Genomic DNA, 24,348 nt, shown 5'->3' with positions numbered 1-24,348 from the left:
ACTGCTTGAAACAGCACGATACTGCTGACGACGACGACGACGTCTGCGGTTACACCGCCCCAAACTCTATTCAAACAGTTAGAAATTTGAGATACCTTACTCTCGTGAAATTCACTCATAGCTTTAGGCTGACTCGACTCACTTATAACTATTAGAAAACTTATAACTTTTAAAAAACGATTCACTTCAACATTTACATTTGAGAACATTTGAGAACACATAATATTAAACTAATTTCCTAAACTTTCACTGCTCTCTCCTCATTTATCTACCCATCTATCATTACTTATTTCTCACTTCTTATTTTCCACTTCTTACATTATTCACCATCTAGATTTCCAGTTCTCATTTTTCATTTTTCATTTCTTACTTCTTAGTTCGTGCTTCTCACATCTCACTTCTTACTTCTCTTTTCTCGTCACTCACTTCCCTTTATACGTTTTTCATTGTTCACCTTCTATAAGCTGTAAACGCTTAGGTGATTCAGGTCGAGACGGTACATTGGTTCTTGATAGTCCACAATCCAAAGTGCAAGAGTGAGGAGTGAAGTGGCAATTGAGAAGTGAAAACTGAGAAACAAGAAGTAGGAATAAGTAATGAGAAGTGTTAAGTGAAAAGTGAGAAATGAGAAATGAAAGGCGAGTAGCGGGTAGTGAATAGTGAGAAGTTGAGGGTGAAAATTCGAAAGAGAGAAGTGAGTAGTGAGAAGTGATAAAGGAGTAGAAAAAGGGGAAGTATACATTTTTTATTTTATCAAATGCGAAGTAAGAAATAAGAAGTGACGATTGTGAGAAGCGGGAAGTAAAAATTGAGTACATACCTAGTTCGACTTGTTTTCTAAATGTAATTGAGTCGACCTAAAGGTGTCATTGGTAAACCAGTCAGGTGTTTTATGGTGAATCTTCGACATAAGCTTCCCAAATGCTGCGAAAGCTGTCTTTTTCCGGTAAAATAGTCGTATTTAGTATTATGTGTTTATCGGTTACCGGTGATCGGTTACCGTCAGCATTTTGAGCGGCTGACTTGAGTGGCCTAGTGTGGGATGTTCGGTGACACATTGAAACACTTGTGTTGAAGATCCGTTGACTTTCACGTCAAGAATCGTATTCATGTTTATTGAACTGCTTCCAAACAGTTTTATTCGATGGAAAGTCTACACAGGATTTTTGTTACATAAATTGGTTTACTTATTTACATAATACTAGGGGCGGTGCCTATCGTGGATTGATTTTGGGTCGGTGTGTGTGTGTGTGTGTGGAGAAGGAAAGAGACAAAGCGAACTAAACTGACTACGCGTGACGCGCATCGTCACGTTGCCGTAGGTCGGCTTCGTTCTGCAATATATAGGTTAAAGTGGACTGTACTGAGTTTCGTAAAGGAAAGAACAAAATAAGGTGTCAGATTGCGCGTTGCGCAAACCGCTTGGGTTGCTTATGGTTATTTATGATGTGTGCACGATTGTGGGTTCTGGTAAGCGATGTTGCAATGGATTTATTTAGGTTGGCAGGTGGTTAGCCTTTCGGTGGTGCCACCCGGCTTGGCTTGGTATTGCTCAAGACTTACGGTGCTGAATCGGGTTGTGTGAAATGATATAGGATGATCTAGGTTTTAGAAAAGGTTGTTATTTGAGTATGCCAGATGAGTGGATGGGATGTTAGTTGTCTGGGATTGTTTAGTTAATGTCTGTGTAAAATCACATCACACTAGTAGCCTACACCGACGGCTGCAGCAGGCCGAATTAAACATCTGAGGTTGGTTACAATTGACAGATTGTTACTATGTGCGTCTCGTATTAGGCTTTTGGGGTATGAAACGGGGAAGGCAAATGAGGAGAGTCCAATATAGCTCTAGCTATCCCAAGTCCCTACCTAGCGCCTCCACGGGGCCATACCCGGTAATGCTCTATTGAGTAGCCAAGCTAGGAGGTGCGATACTGGATGGTTCCCGGCTGCCTGATCTCAAAACCGCGGTTTTGGGCAAACGGCGGAGCCACGCGACCTTGCTAAAAGGTAAGCATAATATAAGTTATTTTAATTATTTTTTTCCTTTTAGCTTATGAAGCACCTCCTGCTATATAGTGAAAACTATGGCCAATACGAGTGTTAATACTGCACTTAGATACTAGAAGAAAAAATTAAATTAATTATTAGAAGCACTTATGGTAACTTAAGGGACGCAACTCTATTCCATTCGAAGGACTGCTGGTGAGATTGTTCTATTTTTGTCCATATATACATATTTTTGTCCATATATATAAATAAGCTAGAATCGGGAAGTGGGAGGCACTTTCAGAGCACTTGTTTGAAGCGGTGTGCCTAGGGAGAGTGAAACAGTCAACTTTCTAAGGTTAATCTTGGCCCGATTAACAACACATCGTGGATAATGAGCGAGCTCTTCTCCCCACCTGCTGGAGTCATTCTGCATTAAGACGGCTTATTCAACGATTGACTCAGGCGAATTAGCCCTTGGAAGGAGATTCTCTAAATCCCTGGTACGTGTAAGTAATGTTGCTTACCGACCAATTCCCTTTCGGCCCTTAATATAAGAGTTGGGAAGCATGCCCAATCGTTGAATATGTACAACTGTTTTTGACATGATAAGCTCATTGCTATGAACGGATGTTCTGCTAAGGCAGGTGGTAGTACCATATATTCATGCGTCTCGTGTTAGGCAGAATTGAGCTGTCCAAGTGGTAACGCGGCGCTTCCAGAAGGGAGTATTATCGTCATCGTCGTCGTCAGCATAGAGCCGGGGTGACTCTCGCCATTTCAAGCAGTAGTCTCTATTCAACTAGGTCTTGGGCCACTCATCGCCAATTTCTCAGCCGTCTTAAGTTGCAAGCTGCGTTCGACCTGGTCGGGCCATCTTATACCGAATTTCTCCAGATATCCGATGGAAACTCTCCAAGCTGTGCATATACCTAGTGACTAATACATTTCCGCCACTATCCGCTTTCTAAAAACTCCGCCAAATATCATCTGCAGCACTTTCCGTTTGAACACAGCAACGCGCGCATGTCCTCTGCAAGCAGCGTCATAGCATCAAAACCATTAAGAACTACCGGTATAATAAGGTTTTTGTATATTGTCGGCTCCATACCATGAAGTATGCTGCAAAGCTGCGTGTGTCAAAGTCATCCGCGAAGCTCAAAAGTTGTCTGCCTTTGATGAAAATCATGCCTCTCGTTTCGATGCTCGCTGGACGGGTCATTTCCTGTCAACTCATCTCAACCCTCGTCGCGTCTCGAAGCGACTCGAGAGTGTCCCGAGCTGTACACGAAACACATCATTCAATCTAATGTAGCTCTGATCAATTGTGTCAGTGTGTTTGGGAAATCGTATCCGTGCAATATTTGCCATAGCTGGTCTCGATCGACTGTATTGTATACTGCTTTGAAATTAATAAAAATGTGGTATTGTTGGCATTTGGCATACCTATCATGGCGTATATTCCGAGGCCCTTCACCTAGTGCCGGCACCTTCGCTGGTTGAGCGTATTTTACCGAAACTGTCTACGAGGGTTAATGCAACTAATTCTCCGGAAGAAGGCAGTGCCTCATCCAGTATACGAGAGCACTTCTTGGCAGATTACGGATTATCTACCTGCTAATCTTCAACCAAGGAGGATGACTTTAACGTATCCGGTATACAGATTGACTGACTTGACAGATTTGAACACGCATAAACTGCTATAAGGTGATGGTCAGTCAATATCCGCACTCCGTAGGAAACAAAAGTTCGTGATGTTATAGAAGTAATTCTCGTTGATCGCCTTCCAATCTATCACGCGATCCTGCATTCTGCTTACCACTGCAATTCCCATTTCCAGTTGTTTGGTAGTGCCATTGATGTGGTAAAACTGGGCCTTTTCGGCGCAGATTATCGAAAGCTTCTCGCCTTTGTGATCGATTTCCTGCAAAGCTACTGTCCCGAGTTTGCGAGGTTCAACCTGCTCAAGCAGTACTGGGATGCCGAATTCATATTCCGATCAGTGTTTGTTTGAATGTTCTTAGCTGTTTGGTTTAGGTGGGTTGCCTTAGTAGGACCACGCTACCGTGTTTTATAGTGGGGCAGCCATTTTAGTTCTAGTGCCGAGATACCAAATGCAGCCGCTCGCTCCGAATCAGACGCTGTCGTGATATCTCTATTGCTTTTTCTAAGCAGCATCATGTGGTCTGGCACTGGCGGTATTGGGGACATAATTGCTCTGGAAAACCAAACGATTTCCTAAAAGCTGAACATGCACAATGTGTGGTTGTATTTATTGTTTCAGAAAAAAATTTGCCCGTTTTATTAAGTAATCCAAAAAATTTTAGACTGGTTGTGCAAAGTTATTCAACCAAACAACATCTATATGCCTACAAAGTTTCACCGGAAACTTTAAGAATATCTTGCCAATCAGTTGTCGCGTTGGCGCGAGATCTCTCACCTACATCAATAAATCAATTTAGGACGCTGTCTCTCGAAACAATCCTTCTTTTGGTGCCGCGCCATTTCGCTGAACTGTTGTATTCGTGCCAATTTTATGGTTACAAGTGCGATCTTCTCCTAAAATGGGTAGCTTTATTCAAAACATTTGCAATCCTAGCAAAATAACCATACACACCCCACGGCGACGGGAAATTCGATAGCAACTTAAATGCAGAAGATTTTTATTCGCGCCATAAATCCAAAACCAAATATTGTTATCGCCAGAACAGATAAAATGTTCATCGCACTTTATTAATGAAATACCCAATTAAATCATCCATTCATCAAAGATCACTGTGCCGGATTATGGTTCTATTTCAAGACATGTTGCCACCGGCCAGCCGGCCGGTTTGGTTTCACGCCGCCCTTGATTAGGGGAGCAATAAAAATGTAAAATTTATTGATCCACCCTTCCGATACGGTCAAAACATGATCGCATCTTCACCGCGGCAGCCAGCGGAGCGGGCGGTTGGTCGGGAAAGATGTGTGTCATAAATTTACCAACAGCCGGTATCCTCTCCTAGGCCCGGGGCTGCACTGTAAATGGTGATCTTTACAAGACTAATCTGCGTAAACGTAGCATTGTTGTGCACTACAGCAGGCAACACGGCACGATAACCAACAAGGAAATTGATTTGAAACGATTTGTTTAGGGGTTTTATTGGTGCTAGGTATTGGCTTCAGCCTGACGGACAGCGCGTTGTCCCGTCGGCACTCCGAGGCGGCCCAGCGATTAGAGAAAATATTTTAATTGGACTGGGGCTAGCAGGGCTGTAAAACTGTTCATCGTATTTTTGACATCTTCAGGGCAATATATGCGTAAAAGTTTTACCAGTCGGGCGGACCCGTTACAACATTTGCGACTTTTTGGCCATATAGGATATTAGATTTTTAATTCATGTGAGGCTTGTATTTCGGAATTTCCATATTATTAAAAGTAAGAATATAAGCACGATATTTGAATATTTATTGAAACCATATTTCTTTCGGCGCCAGTAATCAAATCCAATAAAGTTTTAGATAGGTGAACTGTTAGAACGTATCCAACAGTTGACTGTTTAACTCGAAGAGGAAGTAACGGTAGATAAGTTTTATTTATATAGAAGCGCCAACTGGCCGACAAACTGTCAATCGAAGGTAACAAATTTGACAGCTTATGTCACTTCTGTACACACATGCACTATTGAGTCTGAGTACAAATCTTATTTTTAATTGAATCTAATAATTATTTATGCAGATAATCCTACCGAATGAGGTTGACTGGTTATGGTATAGTAAGCTGAGCGCTGTGCTGTTTCCAGTCTGACAAGAATCAGAGATCATTTATGCAAATGTTGGCAAAGCGCAAATACGTGTTTAAACTGACTCGCTAAATTCATAAAAAACATATTTCATTGTAGTTTACTATTCCGATAGCAAAATGTTTCCGATAAGAACTTGTGTTCTGTTCACATGTAGGGTGATGAAGTCGATGTCGTTTGTGGAATAACATACTACATCAAACCAAACAACAAAGACTTAACCAGAATGGCTAGCTTAGTTACTTTGAAAACACTGCCTCTGGACTTAATTAAAATCTCATTCGGATTTTCTCCCAGATTGCACAAACGCGTCTAGTTTAAAACACTTCTGGTAAATCGGAATCTTAGTAAGATCAGCACTGAAATTGTTAAGGTGTTCCATATAGCGATGGAACAAGTGTATTTACAGCACTCCAGTTTTTACAGTGACCTGTGATATGGAACGCACCTAACATCCACAACAGTAACAATATATTGTTGACATTGCATAGATCGGTCGTATGTAAGAAGTATGCAGCAAAGAACAAAAAAATTGTTCACGGTCAGCTGGAAAATGCACGATCCTCACACGAGTACATTGGCGTAACTAGGGGGGGGCTAGGGGGGGCTAAGCCATTTAGCCCCCCTAGAAAAATTAAGCTGGATTTTTAAAATTAAGAAAATACTATAGTTAGATAACTTTACATAATAAAAACTTGAGAGTAATTTTTATATGCATCACAACTTAAAGTTCCTATGCATCAATGTACATTTAATTTTAATATGCCAAGGAAATAAAATGGTCGAAAAAATGCCGGGGGCTATAGCCCCCCTAGAAATGAGCGCTAGTTCCGCCAATGCACGAGTAAGGTTGCAAATATACTAAAATTACTCAAGAATCCGCATAGCGTATAATTGAGGACCACTGAAGTACGGCTCAGAAATCTTGGAGCAGATGTTGACCGGAAACTGGGTGGAAATGTCCATCAAGCACAATCGTCAATCGTATAATTCAGTAGAATCAATATATATAGAATGCCAGTGTCGCTGCAGTGCTCGTGGTAAACATCATATATTTGAAAATTATTGAAAATTGTAAGCGCATATGTGTGAGTGCTCGATTCGAAACAGGAATCTGGGGTGACATTGCGAATCTTGTTTCGAGTGATTTTGGTTCGAGTCGCCCATTCGTTTAACGTGTTCGAAACGAACCAAAATCACTCGGAACGAGAATCGCAATGTCACCCTTGATTGTCAAACTGAAAAGGCAACGCAATAAAAAATCCTTCCTGCATTTCCGTAAATCACGTAGGATAAATCACACGATTTGGTCGTTTCGTGATATTTCGTCGGCAGGAAAATTTTCTATTGAGCAATTTGACAATGTTGTTCCCGTATCCTAGACACGAACCAGCAACATGTTTGCCACCAAAATATCCATGAAACACCAGCGACACCGGCATTCTATATATAAGCACCCCCCTATGTGCTTTATGACGAGCTAGAGACGTTTCTCAAAAGAATCACTCGCGGCACGCACTTGGTACATGGGCGTCTCGTCCTAGATCGTGGAAATGAGCTTCTTAAATTGGTCTACTCACTTTATGTTTGCTCTGCTAGGCCAGCATGTACGACCATACATAAAAGTTCAGCGGTTTAAGATCCGGGGAGCTGGGAGGTCACAAAGTCTTATCGAGAAAATCAGTCGAATTCTCCCGACACCACGCTTGGACAATATTCGTCGTGTGGGACGGTGCACCGTCCTGTTGAAGGACGTAATGATCTTTCCCGAAGAGGACACGAAGTGCCGGGCCATAACCTTCTCCATAACCTTCTCCTCGGTCTTACAGTACGCGGCGTTGATTTTCACGTTCTCGATAAACACCAGTGGAAGCTTCCCACGCCTGGATTCGGCCCCCCAAACCATCACCGACGCGGCGCTCTGGAACCGCGGGATGTTTATGTGGGACGGGGGGATGTTGGCCAACGTCGGCGCCCACAGCCGATCATTTTGGACATTGTGGGGCAGTTGCAAGATGAAGAGTTTCTCATCAGAAATACGAACTCCTGACCAGTGTGCCTCGAAAGTGTCAGTTTTGCTCTGTCCAGTCTCTTCTTGGTTGTAGCCTCCGTTACCCCGTGAACCGTGCATTTCTTGTATGGCTTGCATCCCAGGTCCTTCGCTATGAAGGTGTGGGCATTCCCGATCGACACATCCAGGTCAACAGCGGTCGGATCGAGCGGTTCACTTTTCGAGGAACCTGCTCCCTCACCACTTTGATAGCTGCTCGCATCCTCGCCGAACGCGGCCGCCCGGATCTAGCACGGTCCTTCCTTGGCCGAGCCTGTCTCTCGGTACCGACGGATGGTGTTATAGGGGAAATGTCGAAAAAAGAAAAAAGGGAAAAAGGGAACACACACACACACACACACACACACACACACACACACAAATGTATATTATATTTATTACAAAATTTGTCTGGAATGTGTAATGTGTGTTTGTTGGCACCAATGCCAGCATGTGAAGGCGGGTGGGTGAGCGGTGCCTTCTTATCACCGTTGGAACAAAAGTCACGGTAACAACAGCTGGATGGAACACTGAATCCTAGCCGGAACGGTTTACCGACTGGGGACGACGCCAAACTGGAATTCTTTCGGATGTCGGGAAAAGACCACTTTTAAGACCACTTAACACTACTTTTATTCAACTATGTTTTACACAATGTGGCACTTTCACTTAGTTCTTATCACTTGTTGTTACTATCACGGTGGTTAAATCGATGTTGTCTCTAAGACGGTTGAAATACTTCTTCTTCTTTTTTCGTTAACCGCCCGTATTTATACTACACGGCGCGACATTCTGATCATCTCGGCCAACTTCGGGAAGGTTCGACGAAATACATTGCTGACATAGGAAAGAAGTGCCTAAAATGTTCGATGTACGTTGCTAGCAGATGCAGGCAGCTTGAAGAGGCTTCTCGAATCTTCGAAAGCACGTGTTTCATACGGTTGGCGGATTTTAGCGTATTTTTCGCTGTCGCGAACAGTGTTGTTTACACAATATTTATGTAGTTGCCGGTAGCATGTAATTCGCACAGCGAGAAAGTGTCGGAGTTGGTTGTCAACTTCCCGCGTAATGGGGGTCACGAATCCGTTGTGAAGATGACAAACAGGATATTACTTACTTATTACCTACTTACTTAATCAGCTCCAGGCCGTGGTTTCCTCTGCTGTACAAAGAAGTCGTCTCCATTCCACTCGGTCCATGGCCGCAATACGGAAGCCACGTAGTCTGCGTAGGGTCCGCAGGACACCTTCCACTTGATCGACCCACCTTGCTAGCAGCGCGCCCCACCGTCTCGTTCCAGTCGGATCGTTATTGAGAACTTTTTTAACCGGGATGTCGTCCGACATCCTCACGACGTGCCCAGCCCATCACAGGCGACCGATTTTTGTGGTGTGAGCGATGGGTGGTTTCCTAAGCAGCTGATGCAATTCATGGTTCGTTCGCCTCCTCCAAGTTCCGTCTTCCATCTGCACTCCATCGTAGATAGTGCGCAACACCTTCCGTTCGAACTCACTAAGGGCGCGTTGGCCCTCCACGAGCATAGTCCACGTCTCATGGCCGTAAAGGACTACCGGTCTAATCAGCGCCTTGTAGATTGTTAACTTGCGGTGGCGAATTTTGTTCGATCGCAGCGTCCTACAGAGTCCAAAGTAGGCACGATTTCCTGCCATAATGCGTCTCTGTATTTCTCTGTTGGTGTCGTTGTCTGCGGTAACCAGTGATCCCAGGTACACGAACTCTTCTACCACATCGATTTCATCACCGTCTAAATGGCTCCGGGGAGAGAGCCCAGCAAACCACAAATCGTATAATAATGTGTGAAAATCATCTTAAATATCGCTAAACAAACTCGAAATCGTACATAAAGCTTAATAAAGCGTACGCTAGTTTACAATTTTTTCGTCCAAAATGATAGTAACTGATTCACATACGATTTTCGTCACAGAATTGTATAGCATTATGGAACTAATCATGTTGAGTCGGGTTTCATCGTTTACAAATACTTATGAATGTGAATTGTTTTCAAATAATTTGCAGTACGTATATCGCCTCCAAAACAGTACGCATATGCTGGTTTCGTGCATCGAACGCGATTTTTCTAGATATATATCGGTACACATATCATATTTGTTACTTTGTAATATGTACGAAAATGTTTGCTGGGAGGTCAGCATTCACTTCTCTAGAACCTCTTCCTTTCATGTATTTTGTTTTCGATACGTTAATGACAAGTCCAATCCATTTGGCTTCAGCTTTCAGTCCGATGTACGTTTCCGCCATCCTCTCAAAGGTACGTGTAATGATGTCAACGTCGTCAGCGAAACCAAGAAGCTGGACGGACTTCGTGAATATCGTGTCACTCTTGTCTATCCCCGCTCTTCTTATCACACCCTCCAAAGCGATGTTGAAACATGAACATGAAAGCCCATCACCTTGCCTTAACCTTCTTCGAGATTCAAAGGGACTCGAGACTGCCCCTGATACTCGAACAACACACATTACTCGATCCATCGTCGCCTTGGCCAATCTCGTTAGTTTATTCGAAAATCTGTAGTAGGGCATAACCTGCCATAGCTGATCTCGATCGATTTTGTCATACGCCGATTTGAAGTCGAGGACTAAATGATGCGTGGGTACGTTGTATTCGCAGCACTTGCCGAAGCGCGAAAATCTGATCCGTGGTGGCACGGGCACCCATGAATCTCGCTTGATATTGCCCCACGAACTCCTTTGCAAATGGTGATAATCGACGACATTAAAGTTGGGAGAGTACCTTGCAAGCGGCGTTCAACAGTGTGATAGCGCGGTAATTACAGCAACCCAACTTGTCGTCCTTTTTGTAGATCGGACACAGGATGCCTTCCGTCCACGCCTCCGGTAGTAGCTCCTCCGCCCAAATCTTGACAATTACCCAGTGCAGCGCTCTAGCCAGTACGTCACCATCGTATTTCAGCAGCAAACAGGATATCACTCCGGCATTTACAACATCCTTTCCCTGCTGGAGAAAGGCGAGAGTATCGAACAGAAGCGTGGATCCGTTCCACCGCGAACCAACCCCGCCCACTCGACGGTGTTACACGTCCGTAGAGTGCATCAGAAGTTGATGAGGAAGACGGAGAGCAAGCTTCGCGTTCAGTTCAACCACAGACAAACAGACATAACACTCGTTTTCCATTCATCGTACCGATAAAACCGTCATTTCAAATTTGAGCTTAGTTGGGAATGTCTCCGTTTTGGTCAAAGTGGCGCTTTTTGACGAAAGAAGGGGAATTCCCCATAAAAAATACTTGCTACTTCGAGGGACACCCATATTGCTATTTGATATTTGGGAATGTCGATCATAGATGGTGCTAGTGTTCAGGATAAATGTGAGGTACGATAATTTTGGTTGATTTTTCTTTCAAGAGTTATGTCTGTTTGTCTGTGGTTCAACGTTGCGCGCCTTGGGCAGAGAAATCGGAGTAACCGAATAGTGAACAGTGAAGAGGTGCTTGACCAAAATGGACATTTTTATGCGGAAGCGTCAGTCGAGGGTGGCCGTATCTGAGCAGCGGGCTGGTGAAAAGTATATTTCCGGACGAAAACGACTAGGAGGCAAAACGACCGGGTACTACACGTGCCCCACTAACGGGGTAGGCGATGGCGTCAAATATATCTCCCACACCAAGTTTCCAAAGAAGCTCCTTCTGTAGATGATCAGTGAGAGCGGAATGTCCAAGCCGCTGCTGTTCTTTCCTTCGGGGCATAAGGTGATCGTGGGGTATACAGTATGAAGTGTCTTGCGGAACTTGTTGTCTTCATCCAAAAGTATCCCGCGAAGGTTTTTTGGCTGGACCTGGCCTAGGCCCATTATGCTAAGAGGTCACTGGAGAAGCGGACTGGCTAAAAATAAACATTGTAGTTAGTAGAAGACCGTCAACCTTTCCAACGTCCCCTTGGTACGACCGATTGAAAACCTCAATCCGGGTTTTTCACAACAATCTGTGAGAATGTCGGTCGGTCAACAGCCCTGCAAAAATGGCAAACTCAGAAATGCGAAGCGTTCACGATGGTTAGACCAAGTGGAGTAAGATCTAGAAAGTGTGGGACACTTGAGATACTGTATACAAACAGCAAACAGGTATGGACCGAATATGTTGGCGGAACATTATAATGCAGACGAAATCCTAAGGGACATCGCACCAGGATAAATCTAAATCAGAGTAATCAGTTTTTGATCTTTCCGGAGGATAGCTATGGTCACTACCGTCACTAAGAAGGAGCGTATCCTTTCGTCCTTCACCCCAGTCAAACACTCTGTTGTGAAAACCCTACTTCATTGTACCGGAGTGTAGTCGATTCGCTGGAAATCGTCAGTCTACTCACTCCGTCTGCACCGAGCACGAATTTTAAACACATTTCATCACAAGCAGTGCAGCTCTCCAGTCAGATCAAGGTTACACTCGCACGGTGAGATTGTCGAGATTGGAGTTCCTCTCACGATGAAGAAACTCCTCCATCATGTCTTCCAGATTAGCGCCATCATCAGTAAGTCTGGTTCGACAAGGCCTCAACATACGAATAGGAAGTTGACACAGCTGTCATCACGGAAACACAGCTAAAGCCGAAGGCTACCGTCTACCTTCTTGGCTTTTGTATCTTGAGACTTGATTGAAATAGCGCAGAAGCAGGTGTGTGATCCGTACTGTGAGGCATAGCATGTGAGACGGTGACAGTTACCTGCTGCTAAGCTACAACTAAAAGGTAATCGAGGCCATCGGAATCGAGGGCAACACATGGATGAGCTCAATCAACATCATAGCGACCTATTGTGACAAATAAACCAGAGCCCGAAATGGTATTGCTGCTCAGTTGTGATTTGACTTGGCCAACCGAAGAAGTACTGTCCTGGTGGAAGACTTTAAGACCGGTCACTACAACATCTTGGAACCGGACGTCACCCCGGAGCTTTTAAGATTGGGGATGTACTTCATCCTGGCTAATGTGTCTTCGAGGGTACTTGCACAGTCTCTAGATATTTCAAAGGAGATCAAGTGATCACCGTCGCCCATAATAGAATGTTTTCCGCTGAACAAGTCTAAGTGATGACCTCTCCAAATTGATCCTTCCACCAAACATCTTATGTGACTGACAACATCCACCAGCGTCTATACCGGCAAAGTGATCTGCGACCAAAAAAGACTATGAAGAACAATCGTGGAGCGGATTAAAGATCTAATGATTAGGGATTTTCGACAGATTTCATCTCTTATAAACCATTCCAACCAAATAAAAAAAACCCTTCAGGTCTATGACCAAGATATTCGAAATGAGGCCGATTTCCATCGATTAAGAAAGCAGCTAGGAAGAGGATTCATCCGTAATGTAGTTACAGATGATCAGCAGAATTCGTCGTTGATGCCATAATGCCAGTTAGTAGGAAAGGCGCCATTTACATAGCAGCAAACGTTCGCTTGTCAGCTCTGTCCCCATCAGAGAAGAAAAGAAGTTGTGAAATTTACTTTATGTTTTAATTTTCCATACAATGTTTTATATATCATACATGACGATTACAAAAGAAATTTATTATTTATAAAATAGTGAAAACGAATAAAATAACTTTTGTTGTGCTAATTCGAGTGTTGTAAATTGAATTTCCGAAAGTGCATGGCATCAGACTCGTACGACCAGCTTATGGCTTTGATAGGTTCAGATTCTTTCCTGCTTGGTTTTACCGTACTCCATAGTAGAGCCGGCTTGATGACGCAATAGTAAAATATCTCGACGAAACTAAGGATACTAACGCCCATGAATAGTCCCAGCAATCCGCCACAATTCGCGAGGAAATCTGTTAGTCCAAATAATTCGTTTCTCCTAATCGGTATAAATTGTGAATCTTTGAGAAACACTTGCAGATGTGATAGCTGAGTCCTAAAAATAAATAAAATATTTAAATTAATTAAAAACGTCTTGTGGCTGCACATCGAAAGTGAACCCCTGAACAGTTTTCTGGATCATCGGAATCAACGGCAGTAACCGTTGCCATTCGAATGAAGCTTGAGAAATTTCCGTATTGTACTGAAGCGCAGTGCACGCGGGCAAACATTGGCATTCATCCATTTGTCGCAATCGACGGTCTTCTCGAATTTTCACTTCCAGCTCCAACAGCTCAACCGTAGCTTTTTCGTAGCAAGCCTCCATCAAAACGCCACAGATTCGCACGTGATCCGCTCGAGGCATGGAGAACTTCACGCAACCGCAACGCTTCAGTGTGAAGTTCGCCAGGCATTCCAGTTCGCAGTTGGACTGAGTGTACATACGAAAAAACTTTAGATATCGTTCATTGTTGAAGAAGCACTGCCGGCGCATTGGTTTGTACGATACAATGTTGTCCGATGTTTCGATCATCCGTGGAGTAACGGCTACGGTCACTTCCTGGTTCAGCGGGATTCGAAAGTGTTGGTTCAATAGTTGCGGGTATTCGTTCGGCATGTGCAACAATACCTTGAATCCTTGGAAAGAGTTCTGTGAACGAAAATCGATTAAATATCAGATTACTTCGTTGAGTATCGTCAACTTTACTCCGCATAGATAATCCATATCGCTTTCATTAGATTTGAGTAAGACCGTCAGTCCAGCTTTTATACCCGCCCCTAGCGAACGACGTGGATAGGTATTGATGTCCGTTCCGGACAGGTATCCATCATCTAAGGACCAATTGGTAGACGGTCGCGTTTCCAACGAATATTCAAATTCGGAATGAATCTGGTCTTTACGCAGCATGTCATTGCTACTCAGCAGGTTAAACGAATAACAATATCCTACATCCGTTAAAGTTAGAGTAAACTCTTCCGTACAATCAACATAAGTAGTATGCCATCCACACAACACAAACATTTCCATCTGTGGAATTGACAAATTGTTTAGAATTGCCACACAATCATCGTCGTAAGTTTGGTTGAATAGTTGATCGTTGAAGGAAAACTCGCAAATCTGAAGCATTGCTTGTAGCTGACGCGTTCTGGAAGAAGCAAGACCAATTAGTTATCTCATGAAATATCAAAGCGAACGAAAACTTTCATACTGGGAGAAGCTTAAAGTTTTGCGAGTTTCCGGGTTGAGATGAAGATGGAAAATCCTGGTGAAATTAAACTCGGACGATTTCGCTTTGGTTTCCGGGCATATGGTTACGGCGGGAAACGGAACCTGAAACACCGGAGTTGGTTTCTGGGCAAACGTCACGATGACCGGTTCGTTGTCCCACTTTTGGTACACGAAGTAAATCAACCGTCCACAGCCGTACAACGAGAGCAAAAATACTGCCACCCACCACACTTTTTCGATCAGAGCCCGCTTGGAGCCGACAAAATACTTGACACCGTGGATGGATGAATTTTCGCAGAACTCTTCCACCAGCTGTTTGGATTCCTGTAGGTAGTTCCGGTCAGGCTGAACGGGTGGCGCTGGCTTCAACTGAAATTTTTTTGCCCGTGCAGCGTACATGTTGATGTTGGTCGGTGATGGCTCCTGAGTGAATGAAAAGTTATGCTGCTAGTGAAGAGGGTGTCGACCGGTCATGATCTAGCTAACTAAGCAGATGAGTATCATGGCATATAATTATGACATTCAGTGAAAGTATCAGTCTAGGTTTCCTAGATTATCGTAAATTATAACCAACAGGACCATACATTGCATGTCCGAACGGAATATTGAGGGTTTTCCTAGTAACTTCGGCCACAAATGATATTAAAAATGCAATGAGTTTTATGACCAGCGCAGCGTTTTACTTCAGGTCAAGCGATAGCAAATCTGATTGAAATGACACCCAACATCAAATGTACTACATTTTATCACTGTTATTAGATGTCAGTTTGAATAATCGCTATGTTACTCATCTGGGATGTTTTCAAACAGAGCTGTCTAGTGCTGCTAGGGCGTCATTATGTAATTCTGACAATGATAAAAGCTAGAAAAACACGATTAAACCTATACTATACTACTCTAAATAAAATTCTTTCTTTTGATTCCACCGTTTAAATAAGTAAATAATGTTATTAAAAAACAAAATTCTTCATTCCTAGTTCACAGATTTTATTATGACGCTTATCGAAGGAATATTGGTTAAAGCCAAGGACCGGCATCATCAAAACAAATAAATGAAGCTGACTTTCTTTTACCTGACTTTCTACATACATGAAGCGACTTGATTCATTTGTTGTATGAAACGTTTCAAGCAAGCTTCAGCTGAAGTTGGTGTCTGTTTCAATCGACGGAAGTCAGGCACGATGTATCGATGTTGACAAGGTTAAATATAATATGCATTCCATTGTAGGAAATGTTACTTAAATTTTTATTCGTTTGCATTCAAAGTTACTGACCTTCTACTGAATTTGATAGAAAAGCACAAGTGAAATTTTAAAACCGATCCTCATAATGAAATGAAACACAACTACATGCTACAACTCCAGACAAGCTTCGTAAATAAGAACTTTTTCAAAGTCTTGGCCTTTTTCTGGTTCTCTGATGATTATAGTTTTGTGTACCCTTACTTTTACATGGTGTGTAGGCAATTGTTTTTCACGCTCAAAATTCCTGAGCACTCGTCGATAAGCTTCGGCGTTCACGATTCCTTTTCACGTTTGTTCATCGTATTGCATCTTCCAAGCACAGAACCGTAGAGGAACTTGAAATCCAAACACGTACTTCTATAGATATTAGCGAACCTGGCGGTAGCGGGTTACTTTTTTCCACGAAAGTACTCGAACGTATACGAATGGACACGAAAGTATGTGCCCAGTCAGCATTTTCATACGTATAATTAGATTGCAAATAAGAGTTACGTACTGATATGTATCCAACGAAATCGTATTCGACGCGCAAAAACCGCTTATCCGTACCATTTTGGAGGCGATATACCCACTGAGGAATAATCTTGAGCGATACACTTATATAGGTACACCCAATTCTTTTTTTGTACGGATTTTTTTTACACGGATTTTTTTTGCACGACTTTTTTTGCACGGTTTCTCGAAATAACACGGTTTTTCTAAAATTTCACCAACAACAGTTGTACACCCAATTCTTTTTTTACACGGATTCTAGTACGCGGAATTTTTTTTGCACGACTTTTTTTGCACGGTTTCTCGAAATAACACGGATTTTTTTTACACGGTTTCTCGAAATAACACGGTTTATTTTTGCACGGTTTTTTTTACACGGGACGCATCCCCCGTGTAAAAAAAGAATTGGGTGTATTTCAATACGATAAGATCCGATTAAGCGCGACAAGCTTCATACAGCTATACGACTTTGTGCTGAAAACCGTATGTTTGTCAGTTACTAGCATTATAAACGATAGAATATCAACTTGTGCGCACTTTATAAGGCTTTATTTACGACTACGAGTTTGATAGGAGATATTTACGATAATTTCCGTACATTGATATACGAGTTGGTGTTGGCTGGGTGAAAGCATATAACAATGATAGGCAGCCAGCGTTCTGCTTACATTGTTGTTGTTCTTTCTATGAGAAAACCTTACCAAAGAAAAATAAATGCAAAAGAGACTCTGTTAGCATTTCTGACCGCCGAATTGTTCGGACTTCCAGTTCTATTCTATGTTCCTGAGAGGGCATATTATTGAGCCCATTCAACGCCAACGTCGCGACTGTCCAGCGTCGTACTAATCAGCTCAACTGATTTGCCGGAAAACCATATACTAGCATTATCTGTCACAACTCATATCATTTGACTGAGTCGCACGCCGCCTTAAAGTCAACAAACAGATGGTAAGTCGGCAAGTTGTATTTTCGGAACTCGTTCTGTAACTGATGCAAAATGATCATCTGATCCGTCGTGGAGTGATCCTCACGAAACTCAGGCTGGTGTCTTCCTATGAAGGGCCCCACAGACGGTTTAAATCTACAGAAAATGATACGGAAGACCACCGCTACAGGCAGAATTGAGCAGTGCGTCGATATTTTTTACATTCGAATCGTGTAGGGCAAATGAGGCCATCCGACCACTCCATCGGCATTTGTTCTTCCGCCCAGATCCTGGAAACCAGCACGGATTGCTTCGTACAGCCCCTAGCTTCCCGCTTTTATAAATTCAGCCTAGATACCGTTCTTCCCAGTAACCTCACTAACCGTTTTCTTAGTCTTCTATTATGTTAATGGCTCCTCAGATTGCTATTCTTCATACTTACCTCACCTGCCCGCTACCGCCGCGCCGTTTTGATTGTAAGCAGGGGGCCAATACTATGTCAGAGATCAACAAAACCAGCAGCGTATGAAGCCTACAGTTCGTCGAATTAATCGCGTCAACTGGCGTCAAAAGCTGACCCATCTTGGCATCACGTTGCTCTGTATTACTCTCAAAGTACTCTGTAAGGTACTCCTCAGCCGGATCCAGGAGAAGATCGACGCTACTCTCCGGCGGCAGCAAGCTGGATTCCGTGTTGGCCGATCATGTGTAGACCATATCACAACGCTCCGCATTATATTGGAGCAGATCAACGAATTCCAGGACTCTCTTCTGCTGGTGTTCGTTGACTTCGAAAAGGCGTTCTTAAGGGTTACTGCTGGCGTAAGACAGGGCTGCATTTTATCACCGCTTCTGTTTCTTATCGTTATAGATGAGATATTAGTTGGAGCAATTGACAGTAGACCAAATCGAGGATTGCCTTGGAATCCTCTAACGATGGAGCAGCTAAATGACCTCGACCTAGCCGATGACATTGTCTTGCTCGCACAACGCCGAAACGATATGCAGAGCAAGTTAGATGACCTCTCCGAGAGCTTCTAGGCTGCAGGTTTCACAGTCAATGTAGCGAAAACTAAGTCTATAGTAGTGAACACCGACAATTCCTCCAACTTCACAGTAGTGGGACAACAAGTTGAGCAGGTAGACGCCTTTCAATATCTTGGTAGCCAAACAACGCCCGATGGTGGTACCAAGACTGATATAGCCACATGGATCAGGAAGGCTAGGGGTGCCTTTGCAGGTCTGCGAAACATTTGGCGCTCAAACCAGATCACTCTACGTACGAAAATCCGAATCTTTAATTCAAACGTTAAATCCGTACTGCTGTATGCCTGCGAAACGTGGTGCGTCTCAGCGGAGACAACGCAAAAACTGCAAGTATCCATTAACCGGTGTCTGCGATACATCATTCATGCCTGGTGGCCTGATAACTGGATATCCAATGAGGAACTCCATCGTCGGTGTCATCAACGGCCGATAGCCACAGAAATTCATGAGCGTAGGTGGAAGTGGATCGGACACACCTTGAGGAACGGAGCGAACGAGGTTTGCAGAGAAGCACTCGACTGGAATCCACAAGGATAGCGTAGAAGAGGCAGACCCAGAGGCTCATGGCGACGGAGCTTAGCCAACGACATCCGGGCTGTAGACGAGAACCTGTCCTGGCGACAGATAAAAGCAATGGCGGGTAACCGTCAGCAGTGGAGATCTCTGATTTCATCCCTTTGTTCCCGGACCGGCGGACATGGACACATAAGTAAGTAAGTAAGCTATACAGGTGGCAGTTTTAAGCGCACATACACCGTTACTAGGTGATGGTGAGAGTCAATATCTGCACCATGTTCGTGATGTCAGAACGTGGTCAATCTGGTACATTATACCTTAGTCAGGTGATCTCCAGGTGGCTTTGCTACGGATAAAGGTGCTTCGAATCACCAGACCACGGGAAGCTGCGAAGTTTATACATCGTTATACATTTCTTCCCTACCGACCTGAGCGTTCATATCCCCGATGACGATCGTACGTTGCCTCCAGCTTAGCGTAGAACGCTTCCTTCTCGTCGTCGGGTCTACCTTCGTGCGGGCAGTGCATGCTTATACTCAATAGACACATTCTCTCGTTGATCGCCGTTCAATTTATCCTATCCTATCCTATTTATTATAGTTCCTGCATTCTGCCCAACATTACAAAGCCCGTTCTCAATTCGTTGGTAGTGCCACCACCCTGGTAAAAGTGGACTTTTCCACCGCGGATCTTTCCTGTGTGACAGATTTCCTGCAGAGCTACGATGCCGAATATATGCGATTCAAGCTGCTCGAGTAACATCCAGTCGCCACCTGCGATATTTAGCGACCTACAATTTCAAGTACCCAGCTTCGTTTCGTCGTTCTTGCTGCGTCACCTAGGTCGATGCCGAATATTCCAGTCCGTATTTGTTTGAATATTCGAGGTAAGTTGGGTTTAGGTAGGTTGCGTTACCAGAACCAAGCTACCGAGTCTCCTGATGGGACTGTCATTTTATAGTGCCTAGGCGATACAGTACCTATGTTTGTATGTTTGACTGTTCCACCATAACTCCAGAACACCTTGATCGTTTTCCACCAAACTTGGCACACATGTTTATTAACCTAAGAGAATCAGCACTGGGGGTACGACAGAAAGGGGGGTACCTAACAGGGGGGAGGCCATAACTCTGAAATGCCAGGACGGTGCTTCAACAAGCTTGGCACACATGTTCCTTGACATAAGGGAATCAATAAAAGGGGATGCGTTTCTCTTGCATTTAAACCGATAGCAGTTGCGCAAGTGATTTTGAGAAAAGAGGGGGGTTCCACCGGAGAGGAATATATGATAAAAAGTCCTTTGCTTCGTTTCCGTTAAAGGCATTTTAACCAATTCATAATTAGCTATGTGACAGAAGAAGGAGCTGACTGGGAAAAACCGACGAATAGAGGGACGAGGAACGTGAGTATGAATGTATGTTTCGCCATAGCTCCGGAACTTCTGGACTGTTCTTCATTAAACGTCGTCTTCACATGCATTCTGGCATAAAGGAATTAGCGCAGAGGAATTGACAACAGAGGGAGAGGGCCTCTTACAAGGGGAGATAAAGGTTCAAATGGGTAAAGGGGTGCATTCCTTTTGCATTTGGAACGATAGCAGTTGTACAAGTTGCTGGATTTCCGAAAGGGAGAATGGGGTGGCCATTAACATAGAGGAGGTTGAAAAACGGCTATTTGTCGCTTTATAGGGCTTACCGGGGAGAAGTCAGATTTACAAGTGGCCGAGGGACAACATGAGGGGAACTGACAAACAGAGTAGACACATTAAATAAAAAAAGAAGGTTTTGTTTCTTGCATTATATTGCATTATAAGAATTTTCGTTACAATAACAGATGTACAAGTGAGTGAGAGGCAAAGGGGCCCTGAGTAAGATCGTGTAGTCAGCCAGTTTAAACTAAACTGCTCTTCAAATAAAATGTTTGTTGGGAGATTTCCCATTTCCTGAATAAACTGCATGAGATCCCTCGATCTAAGGTTGCTCGTATCTGGGCTAGTTCCGAAAGGAGTATTGAATAGGAGTTGCTCTAACTTAAATGGATCCTCGTTGAGTCCTCGGGTTGCACAGATACAGCTTTATTAACTTGCATTTTTCTTACTTTCGTCCAAATTTATTTATTCTTTGGCCATTTTAAATGGCAGTTGGGCTTGCGTTCAGCAAGCTCTGTTAGAGAAAGTTGATGTAGCAACTATTATAATTAGCTATAAGCTATTTCTAAAAAGAATAGAACGTTTGTTGACTAGTGCTGCTACTTTTTGTGCAAGCCGTCCCCTAACACTTATCTCTCTCTCTGTGAATCCTCTTTGAATTCCCGTGAAATTTCAATTGTAATGCTATGAACGTGTCCTATCCGTTAATATTTAATCAGCCATATTTTACACGAATGACATTAGACTATAAAACAAGGCACTCATTAGAATCTATTAGGTCGTCGTGGAATAGCATTGAAACATGACCTCACCTGGAAAGTTGTGCCTTCTGTTACGAGAGTACTGTTCTGAAAACTTTGTGTTTGCTGCGCGTTACCTAGCTGATCGACGATTGACATGGTTTGAAAAGTAAAGTTTTTCGTATTTACATCTGCAAGTACAAGCTGCGGCTCAGTACATATACATATTCAATTTATAGGTTTTGGTTTATGTTGTGGATTATAGCAGCCCTTGTAACCTGTTGCTACTATGCAGTGTCTTTGGTTCAGGTAGAAACCAACAACCCGATTGTAATAGTATATGCTTCAAGGTTTATGCCCGTTTCAACGGTTCCATTTCCGGCCATTACCATTTGTCCACTATCCAAATCTCGCGTTGAACTGTTCAACCTGACGCGTGCCGTGGAGCAAATCAGAAATAACGCAACACTGGACGCCGGCAGTGAGCTCAAACTGCGAACCTTGGCGCACGTGTGCCCTTTTTCTTCGCTTTGGAAGCAGTTCGATAAATTTGAGCACGAAAAGTCGTTCGAAACTTTAAAGTACCTCACGTATCCATTTTACAAAACGGCAACACTTTGCTTGTGGAAATCACGATTCGTTCCGTGCAGCAGATTACTAGGAGAATCCTTGGTTACTGACGGAATCTGTTATACGTTCAATTCACTGGCTGCGAACGAAACCTACCGGACGGATCAGATTGCACCGGACTTTCTCAGCTTTCGCAGTCCTGCCGGTACATCCGAATGGACACGGGAAAAAGGTTACAAACGAGCAGCTGGACTGAAAGCATACCCTTACCGTCCCCTGAGCGCTGGGATGGACTCGGGACTTATGATTATGCTTTCACTGAGAAAGATTGACGAAGACTACGCGTGCCGAGTAATTTATTCAATCAACAATGGTTGATCAAAAGCTGATGCGTTTTTATTTTAGGGCCCTTATACGGGGTATAAAGTTTCCGTCCATGCTCCGGATGAGTTTCCAATGACGGAGGAGAAGTTTTTTCGATTGAATGCAATGAATGCAGTTACGTTGAACCTGAGACCGCAGGTAATATGGACATCGCGCAGTTTGCGATATCTCTCGTCGGAAAAGCGTAAATGTTTCTTCGACAATGAACGTTCGTTGCGATATTTTCGTACGTATACTAGGTACAATTGCGTGGCAGAATGCATTTCCAACTACACCTTTGAAAAGTGTGGCTGCGTAAGGTTGACGATGCCTCGCGCAGCCGATATGAAAGTTTGCGACGCCAGTCAGATCACTTGCTATCGTAATGCCTACACACAGCTGTACGACGAGGTTAAGCGACAGGAAGTAAAGCATGGGAAATCGGAAAACTGCCGCTGTTATCCGTCATGCAATATGATTAAATACTCCGTAGAAATTTCACAGTTTCCGTTCTTTTTCGAAAAGTATGCCCAAGCCGCTGGGTTTTCTCTAGAAGACTACTCAGAGTAGATGATGGTTTTATAAAAAACTGCATACAGAAATAATGATAAGTTTATTTGTTTCAGAATTGATCCAGCCGCTTTGTTTGTTTTGTTCAAACTACGTCACTACCTGCCACTGTGGAGACGTAAGCTTTATGATACAATTGATGTCATAGCCAAACTTGGTGGGCTTTTCGCATTGCTGCTGGGATCTAGCCTGATGAGCGTGGGAGAAATTCTATACTATTGCTGCATACGACCACTGCGACGGGAGCGTGCTATAAGACCGATAAAACGACGGGATCAAGCGGTTCGGGTGGTTTTACCGTGGGTTCCTCCAAATAAACAAATATTTAAAGCTCAGCGTATGATATATAACTAGCAGAGTTATGATCACTTAAGTAATTATATTTATTACATCGTGTGATGTTTTCGAACTTTTGCAGAAAAATTTGTTTGCTTAATAAAGGGTGTTACTATAAAAATTTGGTCCACTTAAACTTGATAGGAATGTTCGTGCATAAAGATGCCATTTGATTTTGACATTTGCACTTCAGTTATCGGATAACAAAACGGAGTCTACTGTCACCAAAATAATAAAAGAGTACGGAAGTAGTGACTATTAATTGCGAATAGTGTGCTGTAGCATTATTGGACAGTTTCTACAAGCAGTCTGGAGTTTCACATAGAAGTAACCTAGGACCATTACTATTCCAAATATTTTTTAATAACGTTCGTTTTGTGACCTACTGGCAAGTTGTCATACGCTGACGATCTTAAAATATTCGGTTTGCACTCTCAACATCTACTACCACAATATACGATAGTCTGTGCAAAGGTTAATCAATTTTGTTCGGCTGAATTAAATGAGAACTATAATGCAAAAGTTTCTTCTATGAGCATTTTCTCTCATCGCAACTGTTCGGGCAACGTCACACTGTGCACCGTATAGATCGTATGCGGAAAGCACCAAAAAGGGCTTGGCGTCCGATTTTAGTTGGTGATGACAACATCTAGCAATGTTTGCCAGCAAATCGATACTGTCTACAAAGACTTGAAGGGAGCCTTGCGCCGCGTGTGGACCATGATTTGCTTCTGGCCAAAGTCAAGCGGATGGGAGCAATGTCAACCAGTGTAGACTGACTGCACGGTGAGATAATACATAGTTAATCGCCTTTCTGTGAGACCAGGCAATATCCATTCGAACCAATTCTGATAGTCCATCTGGTGTTCCACAAGGGTGCAATTTAGGATCATTGTTTTTTTGACGTAGGACTACGTCTTACGGCAAGTTTTGAGATAGGGTGTCATTCCAAAAAATCGAAAAATGCGAGCGTCACAAAAAATGAAAGGTTTTGA

The 24,348-nt window shown here is 43.3% G+C and overlaps 2 protein-coding genes across 2 annotated transcripts; one reads left to right on the top strand and one right to left on the bottom strand.

The window, feature by feature from the left end:
* Positions 1-13,429: 13,429 nt before the first annotated feature.
* On the bottom strand, positions 13,430-15,302 carry LOC128735621 (pickpocket protein 28-like). Its single transcript, XM_053830105.1, has 4 exons — positions 14,884-15,302; positions 14,382-14,820; positions 13,795-14,324; positions 13,430-13,730 (listed from the first exon to the last, which is right to left on the bottom strand). The coding sequence occupies exons 1-4, from the start codon at positions 15,300-15,302 to the stop codon at positions 13,430-13,432; spliced, it is 1,689 nt and encodes a 562-aa protein (XP_053686080.1).
* Positions 15,303-21,763: 6,461 nt separating this feature from the next.
* Positions 21,764-23,371, top strand: LOC128735620 (pickpocket protein 28-like). The gene is made up of 3 exons (XM_053830104.1): positions 21,764-22,435; positions 22,490-23,013; positions 23,074-23,371. Exons 1-3 carry the CDS (start codon positions 21,764-21,766, stop codon positions 23,369-23,371), a joined length of 1,494 nt encoding a protein of 497 aa, XP_053686079.1.
* The last annotated feature ends 977 nt before the right edge of the window (positions 23,372-24,348 follow it).

The sequence above is a fragment of the Sabethes cyaneus genome, chromosome 2, assembly GCF_943734655.1.
Source record: "Sabethes cyaneus chromosome 2, idSabCyanKW18_F2, whole genome shotgun sequence".
Classification (NCBI taxonomy): domain Eukaryota; kingdom Metazoa; phylum Arthropoda; class Insecta; order Diptera; family Culicidae; genus Sabethes; species Sabethes cyaneus.
The sequence above is the reverse complement of the archived record's forward strand: the minus strand, read 5'-3'. Positions and strand labels throughout refer to the sequence as shown.

Bases quoted from the DNA above. Each gene is read 5' to 3' on its own strand.
- LOC128735621 (XM_053830105.1), bottom strand. From the start codon at position 15,302: ATGTACGCTGCACGGGCAAAAAAATTTCAGTTGAAGCCAGCGCCACCC. The intron at 14,325-14,381 runs GTAAAGTTGACG...TTTCGTTCACAG, and splicing joins ATATGGATTATCTATGCGGA to AACTCTTTCCAAGGATTCAA. The intron at 13,731-13,794 runs GTTCACTTTCGA...ATTTATTTTTAG, and splicing joins ATCCAGAAAACTGTTCAGGG to GACTCAGCTATCACATCTGC.
- LOC128735620 (XM_053830104.1), top strand. From the start codon at position 21,764: ATGTTGTGGATTATAGCAGCCCTTGTAACCTGTTGCTACTATGCAGTG. The intron at 22,436-22,489 runs GTAATTTATTCA...TTTTTATTTTAG, and splicing joins ACGAAGACTACGCGTGCCGA to GGCCCTTATACGGGGTATAA. The intron at 23,014-23,073 runs GTAGATGATGGT...TATTTGTTTCAG, and splicing joins TCTCTAGAAGACTACTCAGA to AATTGATCCAGCCGCTTTGT.